Genomic DNA, 27537 nt, shown 5'->3' with positions numbered 1-27537 from the left:
TAACCGTTGGGTGTCTGCTAATTTTTTTTTTTTTTTGTTAAGTTTCGAGGATCCTTGTATCTACTAATGGAAACTCTCAATGCTACCACACCTCATTATGTAAGATGCATAAAGCCAAATGATGACAAATTGCCATTTGAGTAAGTACTAATTACCATCACAGCTGTACTAACCTTCTATTTACATAACTCATTTATATATGTAATTTATGAGGCTGAAAATACTTATTAAATGTTTTAATTCTGTAGTCAAAAGTTAAAACTATATGACCGATAGAGTTGCAACAAAATGCATTTTTTTCATTGCAAAGTATCTCACAAATTATGCACGTACTTACATGTAGAAGCAGTCTTGTGGGTCTCAGAAAAGAAACAACAGAAACACCACAGTGGTTTGGTATTAAGATCTTTCTGTCATATCTCCAGGATCTTGTGATCAGTTCTTCTCACTGTCTGGGCTGTTTTTTTTTTATTCTGATTGTGTCTCCTTGGAACTCCTCCAAGTTCTATGGTTTCTTCTCACCTCCAAAACCATGCTACTTGATTGCCTACACTAAACTGGCTACACCAAATTGTGGCTTTAAATGGTCCAAGAAAGATCACTTAGTTTAACAAAGAAATGAAGCTAAAATTAAAAGATGAAAGACAGGAAAGAAATAAGTTACCTTTAGTCCCTTGCAACTTTCACCAGTTGGAATACTGCTTATTTGTACAAGTCGTACAGTGTGAGTCATGCTAAGGTTTTGTATGTGTAGTGGGAAGGTAAGTTGGAGTAGTTATTTTTGCAGGATTTTTTCTTACAACTTGGATATGTTTGTCATATTGGATAAGATCTTTACCTCACAGACAAAAGTACAGTGTTTGATCCTGACTTCCTGGTCATTCTCTGTGTGGCATTTGCATGTTCTCTCTGTATTTTTGAGGGGTTCCTCTCAAAAACCTGTTTCTGTCTCAAGGATGGAAGGTACTGGGCTTAAACCCAACATTCCCAGTCAGACTTGAGAGGTATGCCAACAGATTGCACACAAAAGAATGTAGACTTCTGATGGTGCCTATTGTAAGAGTTGTGTTGACAAACTGCTTTAGGCATCAACTGTTGTGCATGGTATCCTCTGTATAGAAGAACACAGATGACATAATGAACACTGTATCAAGGCTAGCCACTCAGTAGTTTAAAAATTACTCTAGGTGATGATTTGGTCATGCCAATTAATATTGACAATAAACCTATTACCATTTCTAAGTGGGTTGACAACCCAGCCTACTCTAACCTACTCCAAGGACACATGCTAATGGTGAGAAGGCCCTCTCCATGCCTGTTGGACTTTGTGTGCTTCTGTGAAGCTCAGATAGCCCTGGGTCAGTAAGCTACTGGCTGATAAGTTTCTAGCTGCCCAGGTATCCTGGGACAGCTCTGTTGAAAGGCAAACATAAACAACGGATTGCTAAAGTGAATATGGGTTTGCTGAGGTTACCATTAGGAGAATGGACATTCTGTGTAGCTAGTAGACAAGATGGACTGGCAGTGCAATAAAGTCATTTGGCTTGGGATACAGAGTCTACTACTTGGGGGTGTGGAGGCAGATTAGAAAATGATTTGAGAGTTGTGATGAGAGAGAGTCTTCTGATTAGACTGATGAATGTCATCAAAATTATAGACAGACTCCGGTCACTCAAACTCCAGTGTAAAGATATGGCACTATCCATAGTGTTAGCCTATGTCCCACAGCAAGGCTGTGATGGTGAGAAAAGAGTGCATATGGTCAGCAGTTGCAGGACCTACATGGTAAAGCAGAGAAAATCAGTTGGTGTTGCTAATGTGGGACCTGAATGTTCATATTGGGACAGAATGACAGGATATGAGTACTGCCTGGTCCATTTGGGTGTGGCAACAGGAGTAAGGGAGACGCCATTCTAGACTTCTGTCTGGAAATGGCTTTATGGTGGCTGAGGCACAGTTCTCCAAGAGAGAGAGTGGTAAGACTGCTTACAAGAGTGGTCAACATGCAACTCGGGTAGATGCTCTTCTAGTAAGAAAAGATCGCTGAGGTAGAGTCAGAGATTGCAAAGTCATAACCAATGAAGCTGTCAGCCACAGCATAAATCACTGGTGGCCACAGACACCTGCAAATGATTGTCAGAAGTCAGTAGAGATTAGGTTGAAGACCTAGAAGTTAACTGGAGTGAAAGCACAGGAGTTTGAGGAAGTACTCAAGGCTGTAGCATCTCACGAAGAAGAGGAAATAGGTGGAGATGAAAAAGAGTGTCAGCTTTTCAAAATGGCACAAGTGAAGACTATAGACCAAATGTGAGGCCAAACCAGGTATGGAAATAAGCTAGATAAATGAAAGCTGGTGGTGGAATGTAAAGTTTAAGAAGTGATCAGAAGAAAAGAGTGCAGGAAGAAGTGGGAGATACAAAAGACAATCTTGGATAAGAAGGAATATTGGTTGGCTAACAGACATTCTATGAGAGCAGTCACAGTGGCATAGAAGAAGGCATCAGAGAAATGTTACCATTTTCATTGTTGCAGTCCTGGTTTCCCTCCCTCCATCCCCATTATTCTCTTTCTCCTTTTATTACCATTCTTCCTTGTTCTCCTTTCCTTACAAGGGACATATTGGTATTTATTTTCCACTGGTGGGGTTCTTCCACCAGAACCTGGCCTCCTACTTTGGGGGCTCCTGACAGGTTAGGGCAAGAAAAACTGATGTAATTGTGTCGTCTGCCTTACTTTATACTACTGACAACCTGATGTCAGTCCTCAAGTGTCATCAACCAACGCAGAAATACTAAGTCTCTGGTATTTGGGCCAGCCGAGGGCTACCCTGGCAGGGATAACCGTAATGTGATGACTGCAACAGTGAATACACTCGAACATCTACACTTATGGTAAGTGTACACAACTGTACTGTACGAGGGTAATGGATTTTAGTTTTGATATAATTTTTTTATAGTAGAGGTGGAGACTGATTGAAGTTTGAAGGATTTTGGATTAGAGGTGTTACTGTTCTGGTCAGTGGTAGGTGCTTGCTTTCTGATTAGCGATGTAACTGGGATGCACAAGCCAGTGCATTTCTTTGTGCTGGTCCCAAGCCCGAATAAATGGGGAAGGTTAAGTCAGGAAAGGCATCAAGTGTAAAACCTCACCGAATGACATATGCAGACAACAATACAAATTTCCATACCAGATTGGTCGAGGCCCGGGTTAACAACGACTGCCACCAGTACTGTTAGCCAACAGGGTGCTGGCAGAAATTGGGCTACTGTTGGCCGAAGGAGCAGAAGAGGGGGAAGGCATGCCCAAAGGCAGGAAGAGAGGAGGAAGGTTAGGAGTGTATTAGTGAGGGTAGGTACTTTGAATGTTGACAGTATGACTGGTATAGAGAGAGAGCTAGCTGATATGATTGAGAGAAGGAATGTTGATATATTGTGTATGCAAGAGACCAGATGGAAGGGGAGTTGGGCCTGGTGTATAGGAGATGGGTTCAAATTGTTCTATCATGGTGTAGATGGCAGGTGAAATGGGGTAGGTGTTATCCTGAGGGAACAGTATGCCAAGAGTGTTTTGGAGGTGAAAAGAGTGTCAAATAGAGTGATGTTTATGAAGCCGGAAATTGATGGTGTAATGATGTATGTTGTTAGTGCATACACTTCGCAAGTTGGATGTACGATGAATGACAAAGAAAAATTTTGGAGTGAGTTGGATGAAGTGGTAGTGAGTGTACCCAAGGGTGAGAGACTGGTGATTGGAGTGGATTTCAATGGGCATGTTGGTGAAGGGAACAGAGGGAATGAGGCAGTAATGGGTAGGTATGGTGTTAAGTAGAGGAATGCAGAAGGTCAGATAACAGTGGATTTTGCGGAAAGCATGGACATGGCTGTGGAGAGTATGCATTTTAAGAAGAGGGAGGAGCATAGGGTGACGTACAATAGTGGAGGAAGATGCACACAGGGTGATTATATCCTATGCAGGAGGGCCAGTCTGAAGGAGATTGGAGACTGTATAGAGGTGACAAGGGAAAGTATAGTTAGGCAGCATAGAATGGTGGTCTGTAGGATGACGGTGATCAAGAAGAGGATGAGGAGTGCCAAGGATTAAATGGTGGAAGCTTTGTGTGACATCTGGACAGAGGAAGGAGGTCAAGGAGACCTGCTGGTGGAATGAGGAAGTACAGAAGAGTATGCAGAGGAAGAGGCTGGTGAAGAAGAAGTGGGATTGTCAAAGAGATGAAGAAAATAGACATGAGTATAAGGAGATGAGGCACATGGCAAAGAGAGAGGTGGCAAAGGCTAAGGATAAGGCATATGGAGAGTTGTGTGAAAGGTTGGACACTAAAGATGGACAAAGGGACCTGTACCGTTTGGCTAGACAGAGGGACTGAGCTGGGAAAGATGTGCAGCAGGTAAGGGTGATAAAGGATAGTGAGGGAAACATGCTCACAAGCGAGGAGAGTGTGTTGAGCAGATGGAAAGAGTACTTTGAGGGGCTGATGAATGAAGAGAATGAGAGAGTGAGAAGGTTGGATGATATGGGGATAGTGAATCAGGAAGGGAAACAGATTAGCAAGGAGGAAGTAAAGGACAGCTATGAAGAGGATGAAAAATGGAAAGGCTGTTGGCCCAGATGGCATACCAGTGGAAGCATGGAGGTGCTTAGGAAAAATGGCAGTGGAGCTTTTATCCAGATTGTTTAATGAAATCTTGGAAAGTCAGAGGATGCCTGAGGAGTGGAGAAAAAGTGTTTTGGTGACTATCTTTAAGAATAAGGGTGATGTGTATAGTTATAGTAACTACAGAGGGATAAACTTGATCAGTCACAGCTTGAAGTTATGGGAAAGAGTAGTGGAAGCTAGGTTAAGAAGGGAGGCAATTATTGATCAGCAGTATGGTTTCATGCCAGGAAAGGGCACTACAGATGTGATGTTTGCTCTGAGGGTGTTGATGGTGAAATCTAGAGAAGGTCAGAAGGAGTTGCATTGTGTATTTGTGGACTTCAAGAAAGCATATGACAAGGTGCCTAGAGAGGAGTTGTGGTATTATATGAGGAAGTTGGGAGTGGCAGAGAAGTATGTAAGAATGATACAGGATATGTACGAGGGTAGTGCGACATCGGTGAGGTCTGCGGTGGGAGTGACAGATGCATTTAAGGTGGAGGTGGGATTACATCAAGGATCAGCTTTGAGCCCTTTCTTATTTGCAGTGGTGAAAGACAGATTGACAGCCGAGACCAGACAGGAGGCCCCGTGAACTGTGATGTTTGCTGATGACACTGTGATATGTAGTGAGAGTAGGGACCTTGTTGAGGAGACTGGAGAGGTGGAGATATGCTCTAGAGAGGAGAGGAATGAAGGTCAGCAGGACTAAGACAGAATATATGTGTGTGAATGAGAGGGAGGATAGGGAATGGTGAGGATGCAGGGAGCAGAGTTGGTGAAGGTGGATGAGTTTTAAGTACTTGGGATCAACAGTTCAGAGTAATGGTGAGTGTGGAAGAGAGTGCAGGCAGGGTGGAATGGGTGGAGAAGAGTGTCAGGAGTGATTTGTGACAGATGGGTACCAGTAAGAGTGAAAGGGAAGGTCTACAAGAGGGTAGTGAGACCAGCTATGTTATATGGGTTGGAGACAGTGGCACTGACAAAAAGGCAGGAGTCAGAGCTGGATGTGGCAGAATTAAAGATGTTAAGATTTGCACTGGGTGTGACAAGGATGGACATGATTAGGAATCAGTATATTAGAGGATCATCTCAGGTTGGACGGTTTGGAGACCAAGCCAGAGAGGCAAGATTGCGTTGGTTTGGACATGTGGTTAGGAGGGATGCTGGGTATATTGGGAAAAGGATGCTAAGGATGGAGCTGCCAGGTAAGAGGAAAAGAGGAAGGCCTAAGATAAGGTTTATGGATGTAGTGAGAGAGGACATGCAGGTGGTTGATGTGACAGAGCAAGATGCAGAGGACAGGAAGAAATGGAAACAGATGATCCTCTGTGGCGACCCCTAACGGGAGCAGCCAGAAGAGAAGAGAAGAAGATGTAACTGGGTTTATAAAGTGGGTATTCAAGAGAGTGTGACTATCATTTGTTTTGTTAGGCACTGTTGGTTCTGGTTGGGTGACATGACCAGGTATGAGGACTTGGTTTATAGATGTCCAGAATACCTTTGGTTTTGTAGTTTTTTGGTCTGCAAGTTAGTATAGTAATTTCTTTTGTATATTTTTATGTTAGATTTTGTGTTCTAAGTTGGTGATGTAACTGTTGATTGCTTTGTGACTTGTTTGTGTTCCAGGATTTCTAGGCTCTGACTGTTTCATTAACAGTTTTGTAGATATTGTCACCATGTGGCTGGTGTAAATTTTAGTTTTGTTTTGGGGGGGGCTAGGTTCTTTAAGATATTGAGTAAAGTTTTTGTGAAATATATAACCGCATCTTCTATGGGGAGATCCTTTTACTTATGTCATTGACGGAGTTTTAAGCTGTACAGAAATGTATCTTTTTGAAAGTGAGTGAGATTATGTGCATCGTTAAGGCTGTGAGTTTGGGAGTAGAGTGAAGGGCTCTAATGACAAATGTAGGAAGGGGATCACTTGTTGTGTTAGAGAGGCAGCCATGGGAAGGTGTATTGTTAGGGAAAGAAGTGAATACCCACTCAGGTATGGAACCTTTGTCTGTATTTTTTATGTAGCATGTGGTAGAGATGATTAGTTGACTGAAACTATGGAGGTATATAGTGTTAATGGGGAAGTCACTATTACTGAAGAGCCAGTCTGTGTTGAAATCACTTAATATTATCTTTTCTTGTGGTATAGTTAAAGTGGTGTCATATAGAAATTCTTTGGTAGTGCTGATATTATTTCCAGGGTGATTGTTGATGCCTATAATAGACATTTTTTGAGGATTTAGTATAAGCAGAGTTTATTTATTTATTTAAAATGTGTTTACCGGGAAAGTCCAACTTGGAATGAAGCCAATTTTCAACAGAGGCCTAGGGAGAAATGCTGCAGATGCATGTCTTTATAACGTGGGAGGAAACCAGAGTATCTGGAGGAAACTCACACAAATGCAGGGAGGACATGCAGATTCCGCACAGAAGGCACCCCAGCAGAGAATTGAACTGGTGAGATGACTTCAGCATTGTTAAAAGTTGGTAGGGTGAGAGGGCACATTTTTATCTATAATGGTACACCACCTCCTTTTCTGTAACCTATCTGCTCTTAGTATATTATAGGTGGGTGGAAGTATTTCTTGATTTTTGATGAGTGGCTTTCACTAAGTTTCTGTTAAGTATGAGTATGTCTGGAGAGTGTTGAGCTATCCATGCATGCCGATCAGTCATTTTATATGCTTTGGATGTATAGGCGGAAGGAGGACCTTTAAGGATCTGGAGCTTGAGGGGCAGGACTGATGATTGAATTGCTGGCATAGGTGGGTGTACTGGTAGCATATCTAAATGCAATTGTAGACTCTTCTTTATAAAACCTGTTGCTCCTACTACTATTGGAACTGTCTGGGTATCTTTCTTCCACATTGCTCTCATTTCTGCCAGCAAATCCTGATATTTGACACTGTAGTCACTGGGTGTGGCGATTTCAGTGATCAATGCTACTTTGCAAGCTGGCAGCTGATCATTATGCTGGGCAGGATGCAACCCATATAGCTTAGTTTACTGCAGCAGTGATCTGTTAGAACATATATTGTTACACTAGGTTTATGCACACAGTTGTACTTTTGGAATATTGTTTTGACCGCATGTTTCGATCACTAAAGATAAGTTAAGTTATTTCTTTGATGTTTGATAACCTGGCAAATGAAAATGACCTGATCCAGTATGAACAGTTTCAGTAGTGAAGCATAGCTGGGGAAAATGCAAAGCAGCACTTACATTAAATGTAAAAAAAAATAAAATGCAATGAGCATTTTTTTACTATATTAGATGATTTCAAGTTAAAAAACTAGTGCTGTATTTGCTTACTCACTAAGTAGCCAGCAGTGTTATTTAATAAATATGAGAGTAACTTGCTTAGGTTTTACTTGTCCAGATGGCATATAAGTAGCCCATGCAGCATATGTCATTCTTTTCATTCAATACTAATAAAACATGGCAGAAAATTCAAAGAGCAAATAGAAGTAATATTCAGTAGAGAAATCTGTTAATGATGGTTCTAAGACAAGGATGTTGTGTTAAGATCAATCAGAAAAGAAGAATGTTATTTATCATCTTTGACAATTTTGTACTTGCTTTATGTAGCACCTCCAGTGCCATGCTGCATTTACCTCCCAGTTATACCTGTTTTACGATTTAATGATTGAATTTGCAAGCTTCATAAAATACTAGTTTTCACTAACTGACATCATCAAAAAATCAATTCAGCTTTATCCTTGGTGATGTCAGCATACAGGGCTCTAAACTTCAATGGCTGTACCACAACTCATGTGCGAGGCCCTGTCCTTTAAATTCTTTGGTTGCATGCATCGTATCCTTCCAGTAAAACCAGTGAGGCATATAGCAAAGTTATATGGGTGGGTCCTTAAAAAGTTTGCTGAGCTTTTTTATTAAGAAACTGCACACATATTATTGTTGAAATGGAGGAGTGGAAAATGATTAAAGCACTTAAGTGTTGTGATGTATGCTTAAACTGCAATGGAAAATTAAAGTGGTGTGAGACAATGTGTGAGAGAAATCTTCGGTATCCACTGCAAGTAAGACTTGAACTTCTTTTTTACAGTCATTTGTCAAGTTCTTCTCCTGGGTCTAGACCAGCAGTTTAACACACAAAGTGAAACTCGCTCACTTTAAGGTGGAGCTGGTTACTGTTGTTGAGCCACAGCAGTTTGTTTTATACAGTGTAGAGGGACTGATCTCACTGTTCATTAAATGTATTCTGCTATACATTCAATTTGTTTATGCTGGGTTTTTTTGCCAGTTAGTGTTACCCATGTCTCTGTGACAGTTACGGTTTGGACACTGTACTGTTGTTGTTTTTTTTTTTCTGGCACATCTTGCTCCTACTTCCTATTAATCATCAGCCCCTTCCTAGATAATAGGCACATGCATTCCTCATCACCAACATGAGAGTTGACCAGGAGGGGCCATCATATGGACAGCCATCTGGGAAGGTTAAAGAGTTTTTCTTAAGTGCTGTCATTACCCCTCAGTGAATGTTTGGCTTGCAAAATGGAAAGGGAGAGCACAATGTGCTGACCATGCTGATGACTTCTGCAAGGGATGTTACCAGCAAGAAGCCCTGCCCCCCTTTCCTTCAAGCATGAGAGAGGGTTTTCCAATCTCCACCACAGAAGTCAAACCTCCTGATGTGCTCCTAAGTACTCAGAACCCTTCTCTCCCCCAAGGGAGGGGTGAGAGGGCCATGCCCTTTTGCTACCTGCCTGGCTCCTTTAGTGCTGGGTTTGTTACTCAGATTACATTCACCAAGGTCACAGTTAGGGCTTCATTCTTTTATTTCATGGAGCCAGTCAGCACTCCATTCTTGTTCATTGCAGCTGTATGCCTGTCATAGGAACTTCAAGAAGGTGCATCTTTGTCCAGTCCAACTTCTTTCGTAGCCATCATTGTCCTTTCATTGTAGCAGTCTTCAATTAACCACTTTTTGACATAAGGAGTAATTTTTTGCTTTATTCATTTAATAGTCAAACCCAATAGTTATCAATGCCTTTATTCAAGCATAATGCAGGAGCACAATCTGATTAAATGAGTTACTCAGATCTGCACATTGTACATGTACAGACTAAGGGAATCAAACCAAAAACTACTAGGTACAACTTGTTAGTAGCTCATAGGTATAACTGTACCTGTGCTGTACCACCAACTGCAGACTGCAGCATGAAGGAGATGACTTTCTTCTTCTACTCACCTGCTCCTTGTGGACTTAAACATACTGCAGATCCATAAAACTCACCAGGTGTCTCCGGGAAAGTAGGTGCAGACCCATTAGGCCCACAGAGTATGCTTTCACACAGGGAAATGTTTTAGTCATAGGTGACTGTATAGTTAAGCATACAGACTCCATGTTCATTATAGTGGACAAGAACAGGGTGACTGTAAACTGCTTGCCTGGATCTGTGATGTTACAAGGGCCCTAAGGTTGCTGAAGCCAGACAGATAATGATTATGACCTAATGATGGCCTGTGTGAGAGTGAATTACTTGAGGTGCTTTACCCAGAGGGACATGTAAATAGACATGATAGAACTTACTATGCACATTTTAGAGGCAGGAAAGGCACTGGTCTTGAGTAGTATCTTGCCTTCACCAACAATAATACCTATATACAAAGACAAGATAATTGGCTTTAATAAGTGGGTAAGTAGTTGGTGTTATTCGAAGGGGATCCAGTATGTGTTAGCCTGGGATGATATGGCAGGTAAGACTTCCTGTTTCGCCAAGGATTGCTTACACCTGTCATACCAGGCCTTCTGCATTCCAGCTAAAGCCTTTGCTATCCCCACAGTGCCTTTTTAGGCAGAGTCCCCCAGCTGGACATTCCTGCTTAGAAAAGTCAAACTCAAATTTGGACATCTTCAAAGTGGCACTACTCAGTACTAGGAGTCTGAATAGAAAAATTACAGAACTTGAGGCCCTCCTTGTACTGGAACACATTTTGTAGTTACTGAGAGACAAAAAAAAGGAAAAAGGGGTGATGGATGGATAGATGCCTTTAGCCCCTTGGGAAACTGGGGAGTGTCTGTATTTGTTTGAAACACCATTACTTTGTATCAGATAGCCTACAACACTCACTTGGAGCTCATGGAGATCCAGATTCCCTTTAATAAATCCAGTTATTGCTTCATTGCTAGCTACAGATCTCCATCAATGTCACCCACACTTCACAGAAATTACCTCAATACCACTGAGGCATTAAATATCAAAAGCAAATACCGTCTTTCTAGGGGCTTCAATTACCCAATCAGTGATTGGCACACTTGCACCTGTAAAAATAGTTACTGTCAGCTTTTTATAGACTTCACTAATACCAGTACACAGCAGCAGTTGTAAAACTACCAGCTGAAGCTCTAATATCCTTGACCTGGTTCTTAATAATCTAACCCCTGTTTGCACCCCATCCTGCATCACCTTATTCTTGGTTTCATAAGACCACAAATCATTCATCTTCTCTGTTAGGTCTAAGTGGTACCACACCACCACCAAATGAAACCATCTTTAGGAACTTTTCCAGTTCCAATCTATTTAGCTTGTAAATCTGTACAAAATTCCCAGCAATCACTTCAAAGCAGACTCAACTGAGGGAGCTGCTGCATTCATCCCCAATTTTTACCAACATCTCACCAGTTGCATAGAAAAATGAGTACCCATTTTTTCTAATTGTAACTGTAAATTCAGGAATAGACATCTATGTGGAACTCCTGTATTAATAAACCATGCAATAAAGGAAGGGGAAATAATGAAAAACTGCAGGAGATCCCCATCTGCCCAGCTCAAGACTACAGTGAAACATGCCAGCAAGGAACTTAAAAGACATTATTAGATAGTGTAAAGCAGAGTATGAATTTAAGGTTGCTGCAGATTCCAAAGGAAACTACAAGCCTTTCTTCATTTATACCAGAAAATGAAGGAGTAATGACCAACAGTGCACTGAGCTCATCCATAATAATATCACCCCTTCTGACCCCAAGGATATATATTTCAGCAGACATATTTAGTGTTAATTTTACCCTCCTAACCACATTGTTATTCCCACTGTCCCTGCAAATTTAGTTTCCCGTAATCACTTTGGAATAAATCTTAGAATCCCTGTCAAAGGCTGAAAATAATACTTCCATGGGACCAGAAAACTTACCAGGCTTCATTCTCATTAGTGCCAAGTATCCACTGTCTGAGCCTGTACTGAAACTGTTCAACCTCAGCCTGCCTTCAGGGTTTGTTCCTGATACCTGGAGAATAACCACATTGACTTACCTACACAAGGGTGACCCCACAACTGACTCAGGTAATTATAGACCCATCAGTCTCACTAGCCTTATATGCAAAGCCATGGAACATAACACAACAGAACTAATTTATGCAGACATAATCAACTTAACTGATCTAGGTAACAATCTGTTCTGTTTGGCAAAGAGCAGGTCCTTGTCTCCTGAACCTAGTAAGCATCTTTGAAAAGGCTGCAGGAGCTGTGGACAGTGTACATTGTGTGCAAACAGCTTATTTTGACTTGGCCAAGGCTTTTGACACTATCTCCCATGCTGGTATTATTGATAAATCAGACAAGCTTAACGTAAATCCTAACATTGTTATCTGGATTGCAAATTGGTTATCTAACAGATTCCAGGTTGTGAGAATTGCTGGCTCCCTCTATGAATGTAAATTTGTAACCAGTGGGATGCCAGAGGGATCAGTTCTGGGCCCTCTCCTGTTTGACATTTATTTTGCAGACATCCTAGCCAGTATCCAGAAGTGTGGTTGACCAAGTTTGCTGATGACTGCAAACTGGGTACTCATCCATTTATACAAACAGATCCAGCAAGGGCTGGAATATGGATATGCATGGTGTAAAGTGCTGTCCCTCATATGTTATAAATGGTACCCCTTTTCAGACAGATATTCATAAGGGGCCTAGGAACTTATGTGGATAGCTTTCTCTCATTCGATCATCATGTTTCCAAGAAAGTCAGAAAATTCTTATGATCTGGCCCAGTTAATTTCCATGGGAATATCTTCAAGATCAAAAGATGTCATTTTTTTATTTTTATTTATTTATCATTTGTTGACTGGGAAAGTCCGACTAGGTTCCACAGAGCCTGTTTTCAGCGGAGGCCCGGGGAGAAATGTCATCATATCCTGCCACAGTACTTTTCTCTTATCATACATGTACATGTCATGCTTTCCTCCATTTGTGCATCATCTGACCTTACTTGCTTGTTTTATACAAGTGGGGATTGCATGTTGTAGTTCCGCAGTCTGTATACTACTGTGGATCCCCATATTGTTATTCTAACCATGGTACATGTGAGATGCATCATCGAATGCACTTCCTCCTTTGGTGAGTCCAAATCCAAGCATATTGCTCATCTGGAATGGGCACAGAGATTTTTAACCAAGAAAATTAAAGGTCTTCAATTCTTCAACAACCCTGATAGATTAACACAAGTCTCTCTGTACTAAGCAGCCTGCAGGTTACTGGGAGATGACCTATGCCTCACTTTTCAAGCCATGAAAGCACCAGTTCTGTTTGACCTCATATTTCTTTACAAAACCAGTGTCTCTTTAAACAGCCACACTAAGGACTTAAGTATGTACACAACTAGTAAACAAGGCTCACTTGAGAGATTGGTATCTAACTCAATGCAAACCTAGCCATTGGAATAAGTTACTACTACAGGTCAAACAGTATTAATTAGGCTACCTGTAAGGCTAGTTTTGATGACTGGATGGGTGCACACAACTTTACACTAGGGTTTTCATGTACTGCCCTGCTCGATTTGGGAGGTGAGCACTATTATGTCCTTGAAAAGAGCAGCAAGAAGTTTTAAATTTGTATGCTTAAATAAGTATAGCATCTTATGGTCCCAATGAAAGCTTGCTTAGTATGCTGCTATGTTCTCAGTCCTAGTTGATGACTTGCCCATCAGCTGTGTGGTCTTTCTGTTTTTGCATGTAAATGTCAAGCTTTCTCCCATTTGATCATCATCTGACCTTACACGTTTTACACATGTGGAGTTGTAGTTCTGCAGTCTATATATTACTATGCATCCCCAGACTGGTATTCTAACCATTGTGTATGTGGGATGCTTGTTGAAATTTCTAGGACTGTTGCAGCCCTCAGAGCAGTATTACAACTTTCTGTACACATTAACTCCAAGACTAAAGTACGTCAGAGTATTGCCCTTTCCTGTTAGGTAGCAATCAAGTAGCTGATCTGTGGGTAACTCATCTCCCCCTCACGCCTTGTGGCATGCAGAGGGTAAAGGCCCCTGGGGAAAAAAAACACTAACAGCGTAACAGCATGTTTCAAAATGTGTTTTATTGTAATCATAGTTCTTTTTTCTAAATCTCTGGACCCTCAGTTTTAAATTTCATATTTGTGATAGGGAGCTAATGTATCCAAATTTTGAAACGATAATAGAGAAAGCTTATTGTCTTTCCTGTTGCATTTCTTTAACTTGAAATCAATGCCACAAATCAGCGCTGACATGCAGTGCTGATAGTCTAAGAAAGGACTCAAAACCGAGGCGAAATCCTTCAAAGCCCCCGGGCCTGTGGAAAATACGGCCCAGACCGCAGAATCCTTTATAAACGCATTCTATGAACACCTTCAGGAATGCATGGATCATGCAATCCCAAATAAAACCAAGACCCAATCCTCCAAAGGCAGACGTCCTGTCTGGTGGACCCCAGCCATAAACAAACTATACAATAGAAGGAGGAAGCTACTACATGATAGAGCAAAATCCCAAAAAGGAAAGGCATCTCTGATCAGTATTAGCAAAAAACTATGGGCACTCATAAAATCGTCTAAGGCCAGCTTCGAGGGAAAAATTGTACAGGACACTAAGGATAATTACAAGGCTTTCTTTAGTTATGTTAGGAACCTGGGTGGGAATTCCCAGATATGCTCAGAATTAGTCCAAAATGACAAAAAATACACCGAGCCCACAGACATTGCCAACATCCTAGCTGACAGGTTCAGTGCAAGATTCTCCCCCCCCTCCCCACCAAAAGGGCAAATATCTATCCCAACAGAGTGCTGCCCCCCTGACATCTCAGATGCTCAGGTAAGAGCCGCCCTCTCCAAAGCAAAAAACACAGCATCAATGGGACCAGATGGTGTCCCGGGCTGCGTCCTACATGAACTCCAAGAAGAGCTAAACCCAAACATAAAACTACTGTTCAGTCTTAGCCTTACTACAGGATATGTACCCAAAGAGTGGCGTACAGCAACAGTGGTCCCTCTCCACAAAGCTGGTGCCTCAATGGATCCTGGAAACTATTGCCCCATAAGCCTGACTAGCTTGGTCTGCAAAGCTATGGAAAGGATCATCATGGACCTCATAAATAAAGATATTGGGGACCTACAGACACTGGATCCTACCCAGTTCGGCTTTGTTAAGGGCAGATCCTGCCTCTTAAACCTGGTCGATTTCTTTGAAACAGTCACCAAGGCCATTGACGAGGGGAAGGTGGTCCACACAGCCTACCTGGACCTCGCAAAAGCCTTCGATACAATACCCCACTCAGGCATTATAGATAAGCTCACCAGCTTAAATATAAACCCCTATGTCACTAGATGGGTTGCAAACTGGCTCAAGGACAGAACCCACATGGTTAGAATTGCTGGAGCCATGTCAGACTCCAAACCAGTTACAAGTGGCATCCCACAAGGCTCAGTCCTGGGACCTCTCTTGTTCGGTATATATTTTTCGGCGGTACAGGCCAACACGGAAGGACTGTGGCTGACCAAGTTCGCAGATGACTGCAAACTGGGCGCCATAATCAACTCTCCAGCTGACACAAGCATCCTGCAAAAGGGCCTCATAGAAACAGACAACTGGTGCCAGAGCCATGGCCTCAAGCTAAACGCCAAAAAGTGTATAGTCATCCCCTTTGGCAAAAACAGTGCCACAAATTACCACATAGGTGGTAATCCATTAAGTACAGAAGAAGTCATTAGGGACCTGGGGACCCAAGTTGATAGCAGTCTCTCATTTGACCAAAGTGGTTAGAAAAACATTTTATATAGCCCACCTAATCATGAAGGGATTCACATCTAGATCAGGGGAGGTCATCGTGCCTCTTTACTCATCCCTCATCAGGCCCATAATTGAGTACAATGCCCCTTTTGGGATGTACCTTACCAGACACCTGCAGCAACTGGAAAGACCCCAAAAGTACCTCACCAAGTGGATCAAAGGGCTCAAACAAATGCCGTATGCTGCCCGGTTAAAGAAACTCCAGCTCTACTCAGTGGTATACCGCCTGCTCAGAGGCGATCTGTGCCTGAAGTATAATGCCATGTCCAACCCGGAATTAATGGACATGCTGCACCTCAGAAAATCCAAATCCCATCGAGCTACGCGCTCAAGAGACTTGAACCTCAGCACTGAAATAAATAGGACATGCTGGAGGGACAGATTCATAACCCAGAGGCTCCCTTCACTCTGGAATAAAATCCCAGTCCAGGTTAGGCAGAGTCCCACATTGACTCTCTTCAAGAAGAATCTTGATGAGTGGATGGGAGATCGTAGGTTTACCCTTGCTATCACTTCTGTGTCACTGTTAGACAGAGGCACAGTATCCTAACCTCAAAAAAAGGCATAGCAAAATTAATTTAAAATGGGTGGTGAAAGCCAAACACACTCTGGCTAGGCTTATAAATGCCCTAGGGCAGATAGCCTAGTATGAACCTATGAACTTATTTGCTGAACACAGTCTACACAGAATTGTTTTTTACAGTATTACTTATAGGGTCATATGTAAGTACTAAGCTAGCTGCCCTTGTGGTCCATTTTAAGCCTAGCCAATTTCACTTTTTTGCTTGAATTAACCTGTCTCATTTGGTTAGAACATGGTTGGTAATTATATATTACCCTTAATAAGAATAATTGGGATCACACCATAGATAATTTGTGGGAACGCATGCAAGGGGTAAAGCATTTAGAAGCTGCCCCTGTCCATTATTAGCACAGGGGGCAGTCCTGGGAAAAAAATTCTGTTTTCCACCCATTGATCCAAGTTGTGCTTGTCTGTGGACAGGGATTAACTTTGTTTTATGTGGATTGTGAGTCTGTTCCAGAGCAGTGGTATACTCTGAGAAATATACCTTTACCTCCAAACCATTCTGCTGATGTTGTAGAAGAGATTTAAAACATTGGACAGAGTATTTCTGATGTCAATTGACTTACTGATGTGCAGTAAATCTATTAGTATTGGGTTGGCGGATACCTTGTATGCCAGACACAGGTCACCTTTAAGCAGTCTGTAGGATACCAAGTATAGAGATAGGTATATTATAAATATTACAGTAGTATAATGGTTTTATATTAATTATTTACTTTTTTATGTAGAATGTTTGCCTTGCCCTCTCCATGCTGACTTTATACTCCAAGGAACCATGATGCATTAACTGCTGTGAGAGACAAAGACTGGGTAGACAAGAGCTATGGCCATCTTATACTGTGGGAGGGAGGAGATTTTGTTACTAGGCCTACCAACGTTTTGAACCAAGGTTGTGGAGATGTAGTGACCTGAGCACATGCTGGACCTTGAATTCCATCATAACCCTCCTCCCACAATATTACCAGTACCCCTCCTCCCACAGTATTACCAGTCCTGCTCCAGTTGATGCAAAACTTAAGATTAGACTTCTCTAATTTTACTAATAAGCCACCTGGAGCATACTACCACAGCTTAATTCTACACCTTACCCACCCCACTCCATATCCAATCTGACCTCCAGAAAAGATGATATTTAACATACCACTTAGTCCTCCTCCTTCTTGCTGGACCTATGATATCAAGGCTATTGGAAAGTTGTTTGCTGGCAGAGTGGACAGACTGATGTTCTTCATGTTTCACTGTTGCAGTCATTACATTTGAGTTATCTGCTTGCCATAGCCCTCAGTCGGCCTGATTAACAAAGTCTTGGGTCCTGTGTCGGTTGCTGTCCCTTCTTCCATGACAACAGGTTATCAGGGGTATAAAACATGCAGCCGACGCCATTACTCCAGTCTTTCTTGCCATGCGGTGCCCGAAGCAGAAGCAGTTCGCAAGTGCCGGTCGGCCGACTCCTGAAATTTTCGTTTTCAGAAATGAAGTCTTCAACTAAAGCTAAGTACCCCATTGGGGAAACTTTTTCTTGCTCCTTACCGATGTCAGTAAAAGTTAATAATTGGATTAGTTGTGGAAAGCAAATACCTCATAAAGATTTTCATTCGTACTGTATTCCTTGCCTAGGCCCTGACCATGACGTACCTTGCTGTCGGTTTTGTGCTTTATTTAATCTGTCGTCGGTATGTTTTTGCCTCTAAATATTTCAGTTCTCGGTTTAATTATCCAGAAATGTCATCAGTTAGCCATCCGACTACCGGGATTCTCAAAAAAATGCAAAGATAAAGACAGAGACAGGCTTCCAAGGTCCAAAACTGCAGACGACGCTTCTCCTAAGCCAGTCGCCAGTTTGTCGGTACTCAGTGAGGTGCTGTCGCAGCTCCTGATACCCGCTACTTCTGATTCGCAGGCCTTTACTGAGATCTATTCGGAGTCTGGTATGCTGCGAGATGTTTAAACTATGGAACCCACGGATGTCTCTACCTTGGATGGGTCAGGAGCCGCTGTGCAGGCACCGGTGCTTCTGAGGGTGTATTCAGGCCTACGGATTTGCATATTAAACTGATGCCTCCTTCTTTATTTAGGTCTAAATTTCGAACCACGCCTAAGAAAATGAAGCCCAGGCCACATGTTCAGGCCTCTATGCCTAAAAAACAAATGATAAGAATGGCTGAAGATCTAATAAATTTAATCAGGGGTAGCCACCTCCCCCCCCTTCTAAGAGGCCTAGGACTGAAGTTTATTATGAATCTTCTGACCAGTATTCTGTTTTTTTTCTGATTCTTCTGATGATCTGGATTTGCCCTTATCTACTTATGAAGATTCTGATGCAGAGAACTCCATTCCCTCTGCTTCCCCTCCTGAGGATTTTTCTTTTGGAGAAACTTTACATACTCCATTTCCACTGGGAAAACCAGGATTTTTCTGATTCAAAAAAATGGCTTAGGGATTTCCTTCTCCTACCTCAGCATAGGCCTTTAGCTATTCCTCCTGTACCAGACATTGTTGATGATGCTTTTTCAGAATCTAGTTTGGCCCCTGATTCCTTGCCTCCTGCTCCCAGAAAACCTGACAAGATACTAGATGGTCTGTGAGTCCCACAAGTTCTTTTTTAAAAAGCCTATTGCAGATCCAGAGACTGTTTCACAGGGGCCCAAGGGCATTAAGGCTTCTACTGATAAAAATCCTACCCCTTCTGATAGAGACTCCAGGGCGCTGGATAGATGGGGTAAGAAGGTTTACACTTCTGCAACTTTGGCCATTAGAGCTTTAAGCTGCCAGTTTCGTATGTTAAAGTATCAGCAAAATGTTATTGGACTGCTTAAACAGAAAATTATGTTGATTCCTGACTGTGTGGAAAATAAAGAATTACAGGATTTAATGCATTCTGCTGAACAGGTTGGAAAACATACTTTGCAATGTGGTTTTGATTCATTAGAGGCCTCTTGCAGGGCTGCTGTTACTGAGTCTCTGCTCTGAAGGCATGCTTGGCTTAAGGAGCAATCTTTGCCTGATCATGTTAAAGCTAAATTGTTGGATGCTCCCTTAAATCAGGACTGCCTGTTTGGCAACAAGGCTGAGGAGTTTTTAAAAAGATGGAAGATAAAGCTAAATCTATGCAAACTGTTAAAGATTTCTTACAAGTTCAGCCTCCTAGATTTAGTAGGCACTGGCCCTCTAAGAATTGGTCCTTTCTAGCTTCTTCCAGGTCTTCTCAAGCCAAACCCAGACACAGCAAAAACCCCAGGTTTCAGTCCCAGGGGACACACAGGACTAAGCAGTGGGACTAATAAGACTTCCCCCTGTGGTAAACTGTCTTAATGACTTACTTTTAAAATTTCCGAGCACTTATAAACTGACTGCCCCTTTGGGGGGAAAGATTGCTCTTCATGCAAAGAATTGGGAACTCATTACCCAGAACAAATGGGTTTTAAATATAGTGTCCCAGGGATACAGATTTCACTTCCACATGTTGCCAACACCAAGCGGGTGGCTGGACCTACCCCCAAATCAGTGGGTAGAGGCCCAAAAACAAGTACTTTCTCTCTTTAGCATGGGGGCTATTCATCTGGTACCAGAAGAGGAAAAGGGACAAGGTTTCTACTCAGGACTTTTCCTGGTACCCAGAAAAGACAATTCATGGCGTCCTATCCTGGACCTGTCTACTCTAAACACCTTTTTAGAGATTCCAAAATTCAAGATGCTGACTCTTCACCAATTACTTACTATACTAGGCAAATATGACTGGTTGGCAACACTAGATTTAAAAGAAGCATACCTGCACATCCCAATCAGGGAATCTTGCAGAAGATACCTACACTTCAAAGCAGACTACACGCACTATCAGTTCTCTGTACTGCCCTTTGGCTTATCTACTGCACCCAGGGTATTCACAAAGTGCCTAGCCTCAGTTATTGCATTTTGCCGGCAAAGAAATATTCAAATATACCCATACCTGGACGATTGTCTAATTCAGGCAGAAAGCCAGGACATACCTTTGAATCATCTGGCCTTTGAACAAAGGGTACTAACTAGCCTGGGGTACACCATAAACGAAAAGAAATCACACCTGATACCCTGTTAACAAATTATATTCCTGGGAGCAAGCTTGAATACAACTTCCCAGATGGCTTACCTCACCCCAGAGAAACAAATTCATTACCTACTTCAAACAAGTGGCCACAAAATCCCTGCTATCTGCAAGACAAATACTGCAAGCCTTGGGGTTCATGGCCTCCTGCATTCTTCTAATTCCATTTGCAAGACTGCATATGAGGAAACTACAGTGGTATCTAAAAAGCCTATGGTGTCAACATTCTAAGGATCTAGAAGCAATGATTCCTATCATACCTTGCCTATGCCTAGAGTTCCTTTGGTGGGCAGAGGCCTGCCACCAAAACAAGGGACTACATTTCACACCACCCACTGCTGCCCAAACCCTAACAACAGATGCATCAAACTATGCATGGGGGGCTCACCTGGCAGGAAAGTGCATTCAGGGCAAATGGAACCCAAGTCAAATGCACCTGCATATCAATCAAAAAATAAATGTTAGCTGTACAGAATGCTCTAACAGCCTTCAAGGACCACATTCTTCCAGGACAACTAATGGTAAAGACGAACAACACTGTTATGTGGTACATAAACAAGCAGGGGGGTACACATTCATACCCCCTCTGCAGACTAGCCATGGCATTGTGGAACACAGCCTTGAGCTACCAAGTGCACCTACAAGCTTAATTCCTGCCAGGAAAATTAAATACACTGGCAGATGGACTAAGCAGAAATTTCATGGACCCACACGAGTGGAAACTGGAACCAAGGAATTTCAACATGTTGACAAGCAAACGGGGGAGCCAAGATATAGACCTGTTTGCCTCTGCCCAGAACTACCAATTGGACACATTTTGCACAAGGACTCCCCACAAACAAGCCTGGAAAGTAGATGCTGTGTTCTTCAGCTGGAAAAATCAGTCTATGCCCCCCCCCTCTGCTCTCCAAAGTACTACTAAAAATCAAACAGGACAAAACAAGAATGATTTTGATTGCTCCAGATTGGCTGCGCCAACACTGGTACCCCCTCCTTCACAGTGTGTCACGGTTATCCCCATGGCACCTGCCTCAGACTCCTTCCCTGTTGTCTCAACAGGAGAACCAGATTCTGCACCCTCAGCTTCTAACACTGAACCTTGCAGCCTGGCTAATTACATAATCTCTCCTTTACCATCCCTCAGTAAACCTGTGATGGATATCATTTTAGAGGCAAGAAGGCCTAGTACTAGAAAATCGTATGCTGAAAAATGGAAAAGATTCTGTGCCTGGAACCAGTCTCAAGGGATGAGCACAGCAGCGCCCAATTTACCTCAGATTTTACAATACTTAACTGAGATGCTTCACAAGGGCTTGTCTTTTTCCTCCATTAAAATCCACACCTCAGCCATTTCAGCTCATTATAACACAGAGCCTCCCCTCTTCTCTCATCCACTGCTCAAGCAGTTCCTCGTGAGGGGCCAATATTTTGAGACAACCCAGGAGAGCTCCAAGTCCAGCCTGGGACCTTAACCTTGTTTTGGAGAAACTCACCATACCTCCTTTTGAGCCAGCTGCTACTGCAGACTTAAAATTTCTTTCTTGAAAAACAGCTTTCCTTTTAGCAATTACTTCAGCATGAAGGGTATCTGAATTACAGGCCCTTATGGCAATGGAGCCTTTCATCATCTTTCATGCGGACAGGGTGTCCCTCAGAACCAATCCATCCTTCATGCCCAAGGTGGTATCCAGTGTGGCTATTAATCAATACATTCATTTGCCAACCTTCTTTCCCAATCCACAGAGCAAAGGGGAACAGATACTGTATTCCTTAGATGTGCACAGACAACTTAGATTCTACTTGGACAGGACTAAACCTAAAAGGAAATCTGAACAACTGCTGGTGGCATTTGCTGCAGGGGCAGAGGGGAAGGCTATTTCAAAGCAATCAATTTCTAAATGGATAGGCCATTGCATTAATTTCTTCTATAAGCACAATGGAAAACCTGTCCTCCAGGGGATCAGACCTCACTCCACCAGGACTACATCTACCTCTATAGCCTTTCTCACAGGTATCCCTACCAGGGACATCCAAGAAGCTGCTACCTGGAGTTCTGTACATACTTTCACCAAGCATTATCATTTGCCAATTTTCTTTAAATCCAGAGCTGGCTTTGCCACTGCTGTCTTGCAGGGCCTTATAGCTGGTCCTAATGCTATCTAAATTCCTCCTCCCAACCATAGCTTTGGGAATCTCCCCAAATGTAGTAACTGCAACAGTGAAACATGAAGAACATAGTGCAGTTGTGTAAACTTACCATAAATTTAGATGTTCGAGTGTATTCACTGTTGCAGTCCTGGTTACCCTCCCTCCAGCCCCCTAACTTCTTTTAGCTATAGCTCTACTTTCCTTTACTATGCTTAAAAGCCTTTTTGGTGTATTTGCTTTTTGTTGGAGGTATATCATTGTACTTTTATATTTAATTGCTTCCCATTAGGGGGGCACCTGACATCTGGGGCAAGAAAAACTGATGTAATGGCGTTGGCTGCATGTTTTATACCCCTGACGACCTGACGTCATGGAAGAAGGGACAGCAACTGATGCAGGACCCAAGACTTTGTTAATCAGGCCAACTGAGGGCTACCTGCAAGCAGATAACCAAATGTAATAATGACTGCAACAGTGAATACACTCGAACATCTACATTTATGGTAAGTGTACACAACTGTACTTTCTTCGTCATATCATCGGCTCATTTTTTACAGAAGTGTCCTTTACATTATGTGGGAGAATGTTGTATCTAGAATATTGTTTTGTTAAGTGTTTTATTATTTCAGATGTCTGACAGTTTGAGAGAGAGAAGCCATATAAGCAAATTTCTGGATGTGTAATTAACAGGGTTTCTGTGGATCTCACCAGGATATTTTTTAATGGAACAAATCGGCTAAAATTGTTCTTATGAATGAGCTGTATTTGACTATGGTATTCGTAATAATGACATTACTGTGATTGTTTTAGATATGACTGCAAGAGAGTAGATCAACAACTACGAGCCTGTGGCGTTCTTGAGACCATTCGAATCAGTGCACAAAGCTACCCATCCAGGTAACCTATTACGTTACCTTTAGAAGTTGTCCTTCTGTGAGATGTTCTTTGTTTTAATGTACACTTATTGTATAATAATCAGAATAGGTCATCTCTGTAGAGGATTAGATTTGGGAAATATATAGCGGGAATCACAAGAAAGATATAGAGGTCTTAGAAAAGATTTCTTTGGATAGTAAAACTGTTAGAGAAGATAGAGGGCACCCTATTGCATGCTTTGACTTCTAGGAAGTGAGTCAGCTAAAGACGTTTTTATTAATTACTGACTTCTTTGAGGCTTATGTTATGTATGCTGATCCAATGGAAAAAAATGTTAGAACTACTCATAAGACCTGAAGAGATTTATATAGGTGAAGTTACTCAAAGAATCAAATCATTTTCTTAATCAAGTGAAATTTCTTCTTTGCTGGGATCTTGCATTCTGTTGTGTCCCATTAAGTCTGCTGAAGTACAGAGTTGGTTTACATGATGAAGTCGCATTATAGTAAGGGATTAAAGTGCTCAGTCTTTCTTCAATAAATTGTATTGTTTGAGGAGTGCTTGTGACGTTTATTACAGAATTGGTTTTATATTACTTTACAGCCTATTTCAGGCAGTCTTGACATTGCTGATTTCCATGGATTTGATTTTGGTCCATTTCTTTGGAGTTTACTGATTTACATTTTTACTGAACCTCACCTCAACTCATTTGGGTTGATATTCTGAAGTCTAAGAATTAAGAGTTATATTTTTAAGCAAAAATATTTGACAGCATCCTTTTAACCTGTAGCAAATGTGTAATGCAGGCAACTTGAGTTCACTTAACAAAATGAATTTGAGAGTCACCTGGGGATGTGTGTGACTCTTGCCAGCTCACTTCTTTTAGGAGAAGGGTACATGTTTCTTCCTTCCTGGCTGAGTTCTTCTTTTGGAGGCTGAGGGCCATAACCAAAGCAGAAAAAGTGATGGAGGGGGTGTAGGTTGTCTGCCAGGATGGTATGCATGTGGAAATGGATATCCAAATAAAAACACATAGACATCACTACATACCACATATGGAGTTGTGATTAGGGCATTCCAACAGAAGGCTTTCCTACCATCAAGATGGCTTCATACAGAATGGCCTTATTTCATGTCATGGTTTATAATGTTGGTACCTGAGCATGGCTTATGGTGGATACAGTATTAGGATATAGAAAATACTATAAGTAAACAACAGTTCCAGTATGTCTGTATGGGTCTTTACCTGTCTTTGGCAAGACAGTGATGATTGTTTTGCTGATTGACACAGGGGCTTCCTCTTGGGTAAACACTGCCTCATACTAGAGTTAGACTGAGGTGCATTTAGGTTCATAGGTTCATACTAGGCTATCTGCCCTAGGGCATTTATAAGCCTAGCCAGAGTGTGTTTGGCTTTCGTCACCCATTTTAATTAATTTTGCTATGCCCTTTTTCGAGGTTAGTATACTGTGCCTCTGTCTAACAGTGACACAGAAGTGATACCCGGGGTAAACCTACGATCTCCCAGCCACTCATCAAGATTCCTCTTGAAGAGAGTCAATGAGGGACTCTGCCTAACCTGGACTGGGATTTTATTCCAGAGTGAAGGGAGCCTCTGGGTTATGAATCTGTCCCTCCAGCATGTCCTATTTATTTCAGTGCTGAGGTTCAAGTCCGATGGGATTTGGATTTTCTGAGGTGCAGCATGTCCATTAATTCCGGTTGGACATGGCTTTATACGTCAAGCACAGATCGCCTCTGAGCAGGCGGTATGCCACTGAGTAGAGCTGGAGTTTCTTTAACCGGGCAGCATATGGCATCTGTTTGAGAACTTTGATCCTCTTGGTGAGGTACTTTTGGGGTCTTTCCAGTTGCTGCAGGTGTCTGGTAAGGTACATCCCAAAAGGGGCATTGTACTCAATTATGGGCCTGATGAGGGATGAGTAAAGAGGCACGATGACCTCCCCTGATCTAGATGTGAATCCCTTCATGATTAGGTGGGCTATATAAAATGTTTTTCTAACCACTTTGGCCACGTGGTTCTCAAATGAGAGATTGCTATCAACTTGGGTCCCCAGGTCCCTAATGACTTCTTCTGTACTTAATGGATTACCACCTGTGTGGTAATTTGTGGGCAGTTTGTTTTTGCCAAAGGGGATGACTATACACTTTTTGGCGTTTAGCTTGAGGCCATGGCTCTGACACCAGTTGTCTGTTTCTATGAGGCCCTTTTGGAGGATGCTTGTGTCAGCTGGAGAGTCGATTATGGCGCCCAGTTTGCAGTCATCTGCCAACTTGGTCAGCCACAGTCCTTCCGTGTTGGCGTGTACCTCCGAGAAATATATACCGAACAAGAGAGGTCCCAGGACTGAGCCTTGTGGGATGCCACTTGTAACTGGTTTGGAGTCTGACATGGCTCTGGCAATTCTAACCATGTGGGTTCTGTCCTTGAGCCAGTTTGCAACCCATCTAGTGACATAGGGGTTTATATTTAAGCTGGTGAGCTTATCTTTAATGCCCGAGTGGGGTATTGTATCAAAGGCTTTTGCGTGGTCCAGGTAGGCTGTGTGGACCACCTTCCCCTCGTCAATGGCCTTGGTGACTGTTTCAAAGAAATCAACCAGGTTTAAGAGGCAGGATTTGCCCTTAACAAAGCCGAACTGGGTAGGATCCAGTGTCTGTAGGTCCCCAATGTCTTTATTTATGAGGTCCATGGTGATCCTTTCCATAGCTTTGCAGACCAAGCTAGTCAGGCTTATGGGGCGATAGTTTCCAGGATCCGTTGAGGCACCACCATTTATCTCATGGAAGGGTTATCTTGTAGAATGTGACTGAAAAATGACTGGAACCTGGATCTTATTGTAAAGAAAAGGTTTCAGAAATGGCTTTTATTTCCTCCAAAGAGACATCCAAATCTATGTTTTTGTTATTACCTGTAGTTAGTTATTTGGAGAAGATAACTAAACCAGATTGTTTTACAGTTCACCTACTGAGTAGGGGCAACTAAGAAAGAACAGGGAAAAAGCCCTAGCTAATGATGACGGAAATCTGAGTTACTGATGTGCTAGTTGTTATGACTCTAGCAGTCTTCTTGAATGGTTCTATTGTTTTTTTTTTTTTTCTTTAAACCTAGAACTAAACTATCTTCCCTGCTTCTCATCAGATTCTCAGAAATTTCCTGTTCTTGTTTAAGTTATTTCATCTTTTTAAGTGGCTGTTATATTAATTTTGACTTATCTATCTTTTTACTCTAAGATATTTTCTCTGTTTTCCAAAAGATTAATAGCGGGGGGTACACTTACAGCCCCATTTCCTAACCTTAACCAAGTCAAGTTTCTTTTGCAAGACAGGATATATTGTTATGCTGCCACACATTTATTTTATTTTTCAGCTTTCTCTGTATTGAACAAATAACAGATGATCAGAATTTATAAAAGAAAAAGAAAAAAAAAGTCAGAACAGCTCAAGTTAATAGGCTCATAGGTGTTTACCAGGTTAGCAACCATAAGAGCCTTTTTAAGCCTAGCCATACATCCCAAATCTCTGACAAGTTCTAGTACCCTTAATAAGTGTAAGCACGGGCTTGAGAAATGAAATATTTACAAGCAGGGGAGTGAGAGATGAACCATTTACAGGCTGCCTTGGTCCATTAGAGACATAGGTGCCAAACCAGAGATACATTTCCTGTTCCCATCCAGTTGTCCAAGTTACACTTGAATTGGGTTAGGGTAGAATTCTACTTCACATGGATGGGGAGCCTGTTCCAGAGACAGGGTAGTCCCTGGCATACATCTTTAATAAATTATCAGAGTCTGTATTATATAAGTGAATGCACTAAATTGCGAATGCTGTATAATCGACCCACAATCCCCGAAAACCCAAAATGTCAAACACACGGATCAGTGATTTTTATCCCAGGGCAAAGAAATCGCTGATCCGTAAAAAAAAAAAAAAATAAATAAAAAATCCAAACACAAAATAAGGTGGTGGGCTTTGCCCTCCACACCCACTCTACTTAAATACAGCAAGTCTGAGATCGGGCCACAGTGAAGGAAATGGCAAAGTCCCAAAAACGGCCCAGTGATTTTTTTCCCTAGGAAAAAAATCACTGTCCCGTGCTTTCAGTATTT

General features: G+C 42.0%; 1 protein-coding gene across 1 annotated transcript in view; it reads left to right on the top strand.

Moving 5' to 3' along the window:
* The window catches only part of MYO5C (myosin VC), a 1763334-nt gene that overhangs the window by 211704 nt on the left and 1524093 nt on the right, over positions 1 to 27537 (top strand). The window contains exons 4-5 of the mRNA XM_044078824.1: positions 43 to 140; positions 23342 to 23428. Of these exons, the coding sequence (XP_043934759.1) occupies positions 43 to 140; positions 23342 to 23428 (185 nt within the window). The remainder of the gene's footprint in view (positions 1 to 42; positions 141 to 23341; positions 23429 to 27537) is intronic.

This window comes from Protopterus annectens, chromosome 7.part1, assembly GCF_019279795.1.
Source record: "Protopterus annectens isolate FY-2018-M chromosome 7.part1, PAN1.0, whole genome shotgun sequence".
NCBI classification, from domain to species: domain Eukaryota; kingdom Metazoa; phylum Chordata; order Ceratodontiformes; family Protopteridae; genus Protopterus; species Protopterus annectens.
This window is presented reverse-complemented; position numbering and strand designations above follow the sequence as displayed.